General features: G+C 69.0%; 1 protein-coding gene across 1 annotated transcript in view; it reads left to right on the top strand.

Annotated features, from left to right (window-relative positions):
- The window catches only part of LOC109288966 (copine-7-like), a 13,748-nt gene extending 10,559 nt beyond the window's left edge, over positions 1-3,189 (top strand). Inside the window, exons 7-13 of the mRNA XM_019504743.1 lie at positions 267-365; positions 716-802; positions 1,134-1,193; positions 2,359-2,492; positions 2,599-2,653; positions 2,858-2,909; positions 2,993-3,189. Of these exons, the coding sequence (XP_019360288.1) occupies positions 267-365; positions 716-802; positions 1,134-1,193; positions 2,359-2,492; positions 2,599-2,653; positions 2,858-2,909; positions 2,993-3,189 (684 nt within the window). The remainder of the gene's footprint in view (positions 1-266; positions 366-715; positions 803-1,133; positions 1,194-2,358; positions 2,493-2,598; positions 2,654-2,857; positions 2,910-2,992) is intronic.
- The last annotated feature ends 526 nt before the right edge of the window (positions 3,190-3,715 follow it).

Raw genomic sequence — 3,715 nt, 5'->3', positions numbered from 1 at the left:
CCATCCCTCCGGGAGAGAGGCGTGGTGGGGCGCGGGGTTGCCCTGACGTGGGCTGACCCCTTCCTGGGGCTCTCCTTGCCCCCGCAGGTGGTGAAGAACAACCTGAGCCCCGTGTGGGAGCCCTTCAAGGTCTCGCTGAACTCGCTGTGCAGCTGCGAGGACAAGAGGAGGCTGCGGGTGAGCGCGCATGGGGGCCTGGGGTCTACGAGCTGCCCCGCTGTGTCCAGCCCAGGCCCCGGTGCAGCCACCTCTTGCTGTCCCTGCAGTGCGTGGTCTGGGACTACGACACCCGGGGCAAGCACGACTTCATCGGCGAGTTCTTCACCACCTTCGAGGAGATGCAGAAAGCCACGGGGGGGAACAAGGTCTGGGCTGGGGCCGGGGGCGCTGGTGGGCAAGGTCCCCCTTTGCATGCTGCGTGCCCGGGGCCGTGCCCCATTGCTCGGGGGGCTTTCTGCCTCGTTCCCCCCATTCTCCCTCCTCCTGCCCACTTATAGCAACATGGAAACTGGGAGAGGGGAGGATGAGAGGAACTGCCCCTTCCCCCCCCAGCTTTTCGGGGGTTGTCTAATGGGGGGATGGTGGATCCATCGGGGTTTGTGCGAGATGCGCTCCCTGCACCCGTGCTCGCTGCTCCCCAGGGCCGGGCGCAGGGAGGCTGCGGCCCGCCGAGGCTGGGGTCGTGCCCGGCTGATGCCCCCTCCGCCGGCCGCAGGTGCAGTGGGACTGCATGAACCCCAAGTACAAAATCAAGAAGCGCAACTACAAGAACTCGGGCGTCGTCATCTTGCTGGATCTGAAGGTGAGAGGGGCCAGGCCTGGCCCGGGCTTCGGGGGATGCCAGAGGGTGCAGCCGCCCAGCAGCCTTGTGCTACGGGGACAGTCGTGGGGCTGCCCCGGGCTTTGCTGGAGCATGTGCCTGCTTGGAGAGCATCTCCGGCACGCCTGGCCTGGCTCCGCGGCTGCGACAGACCCACCCCCTTCCCCCTGGTCCTCGGTGGTAACCGAGCCCCTAGCCGTGCCCGGCTCACCCCATGCGGCTGAGCTGGCCATGCCGGGCTCACTGGCCACGAGGGACCAGCCAGCGGGGGTAGGTCCCCACCGTGCTGGCTGACGCGGTGTTTGTCTGGCAGATCCACAGGGTCTACTCCTTCCTGGACTACATTATGGGCGGCTGCCAGATCCACTTCACAGTAAGTCGCGTCGCCCCGGCTGGCGCAGGTCCCGAGTCCCGGCTGCCACGAGCAGTGCGGGGCTCCCAGGATGGGGAAGGGGCCGAGAGCCGCCTGGCACCCGTGGGTCTGAGTCTGGCTCGAAAGGAAAGATCTGTGGGGCACCAGCGCACCCGGGCGCAGCCGTGGCACCAGGCTGAGACGCGATGCTGGCATCCGGTGCCGGCGACGCCTGCGCTGATGGGAAGTGCAGAGCAGTGAGGCAATCTCTGGGCGCTGTGGCCAGCCCGTGGTGGAGATGCCGTGGGATTGCACCAAGGCAAAATCCATCACGTTGGAAAAGTCCTGGCATTGAGGGTCTTGCCCAGCCTGCACCGGGGAGCCGCTAGGCTGGCTGTCCCGGGGTGTCCCCCCCACAGGGGCAGCGGTGGGGGTGCTTCCCCCTGCAGTGCCAGGACGTCTCCACCAGGCTTTCCACGGGCGGCTGGCTGTCGGCAAGGATGCAGCTGCCCGTCACGTGGCCGGCACTGCTGTTCTCCGGCCCGCTCCGGCTACCTTTGTTCATCAGCCGGCTGCAAGCACTCACGGTGTGCAGTTAGGGTGCGCTTGGCCCAGTAGCTCAGCTGCAAATGCAGGCAGCACCCGGCCAAGGCAGCCAGCAGGATTGTGCACAGCTGCACATGGAGGCCCCCGCGTCTGCCCAGCGTGCCCAGCCTTGGATGCAGGGTCTTCCCTGCAGGCTGAAGCTGGGGGGGCGGTGCATTGCTTGGGGCTGGCTTTGAGGCATTTGCACAGCTGGGATGGAGCGTGGGAGAGTTTGCAATCCCAGGCCTTCTCCTGCCAGCCCTCAGCCCGAAAGGTCTCACTCGAGCTTCCCCACTTGTCCTCACGCGCCCTTGGCCTCGCGCCCTGGGGCTTGTCCTGCTTCCCGCAGACCCACGTGCCTCCCATCAAGGCCTCAGCCCTGGTGTTTCTGCTTGGCCCTGCTACATGGGGGCACGCGTGCAACTGGTCCCACGAGCATCCTCCGCCCTTGGCTTTGCGCTCGGGGTGCGCAGCAGGCCGGGACTTGGCTCCAGCGTGCGGGAGCCGGGGGGCTCCTCTGCTCTCCCCCAGGGGCCTGTGCAGCTCCATCAGCGCAGGGGGTGGATGACGTACACCGCTGACCCCGCGCCTCCCACCCCAGGTGGCCATCGACTTCACGGCCTCCAACGGGGACCCCCGCAACAGCTGCTCCCTGCACTACATCAACCCCTACCAGCCCAACGAGTACCTGAAGGCCCTGGTCGCCGTGGGCGAGATCTGCCAGGACTACGACAGGTGAGGCCGGCTCATCCATCCGTCCGCCTGTCCGACCCGCCCGGGTCCAGCCTCCCCTCAGCGCCGGGGGGGCTCCCGGCTGGCTCTGACCTCTGCTCCTTTCCAGCGACAAGAAGTTCTCCGCCTTGGGCTTCGGCGCCAGGATCCCCCCCAAGTACGAGGTGAGGGGCAGGGAGGGCCAGGACGAGCCGTGGGGCTGCGAAGCGGGTGCGGGAGGTGCCTCCTGCTTCTGCAGCCGCCCGGGCAGGCACAAGCGGAGCCCCCAGCCCCGATCGGGGACCCCCGCGCCCGGGGGAGGGCCAACGCAGGTGGTGCGGCCCGCTGTGCTGCGGGTGCCGAGTCCCGCTTCTCTCTGCCCCTCGCAGGTGTCGCACGATTTCGCCATCAACTTCAACCCGGACGATGACGAGTGCGAAGGTGAGAGGCGAGGGCCCAGACTCTGCAGGCGGGGGACAGGGACGGGGGGCCGCCGTGCCTCACCGGCCATGCCCCCCTGCCAGGCATCCAGGGCGTGGTGGAGTCGTACCAAAACTGCCTGCCCAAGATCCAGCTCTACGGCCCCACCAACGTGGCCCCCATCATCTCCAAGGTGGCCAGGGTGGCCGCCGAGGAGGAGAGGACGAAGGAGGCTTCGGTGAGTCTCGCCCGAGCGCCATGCCAGGAGGGGGGTGCTGGCTCCCTCGCCCCCGAGCACTGATTTCAAGCTGCCCTGCCCTCTCCACCCCCCGGCGGCCAGCTGCGCCCCCACTGCTGCTCTCAGCTGGGGGTGCCCCGAGCTCGCCGCGACCCGGGACCCTGGCACGTGTGCCGAGAGCGGCGTCGGGGGTGGCTCTGCCTGGCCCCAGGTGCGGCCGCGGGCAGAGAACTGGGCCGGGGCGGGGGGGCCTGCCTGCTGCCGGGGTGCCCGCGGGGCCTGCGTGTGCACCCGTGTGTGAGCACGGCCAGGCACGTGCGGCCGGGCGGGCGTGCGTGCCTGCCGGCACGTGGGGGCTGCAATTAAAAGCCTGTCAATAATTCACGCCCGTGGGCGCGGGGGGCTGCGCAGAAACGTCGCTCTCTCCCGGGCCCCCGGTGCTCTGCTCGCCCAGCCCTTCGCAGCCCGGCTCGCGCCACCACCATCCATCAGCCACGCACGGCCCCCCCTCCCCCCCGCGTGGGGGGCTGGGGCCGGGCAGGAGAGAGCCCACGGTGGTCTTGGGGGAGAAAGGGGGGGTCGCTCTGGG

This window comes from Gavialis gangeticus, unplaced genomic scaffold, assembly GCF_001723915.1.
Source record: "Gavialis gangeticus isolate Ggan-Ray unplaced genomic scaffold, GavGan_comp1, whole genome shotgun sequence".
In the NCBI taxonomy this organism is placed as follows: Eukaryota; Metazoa; Chordata; order Crocodylia; family Gavialidae; genus Gavialis; species Gavialis gangeticus.
The sequence above is the reverse complement of the archived record's forward strand: the minus strand, read 5'-3'. Positions and strand labels throughout refer to the sequence as shown.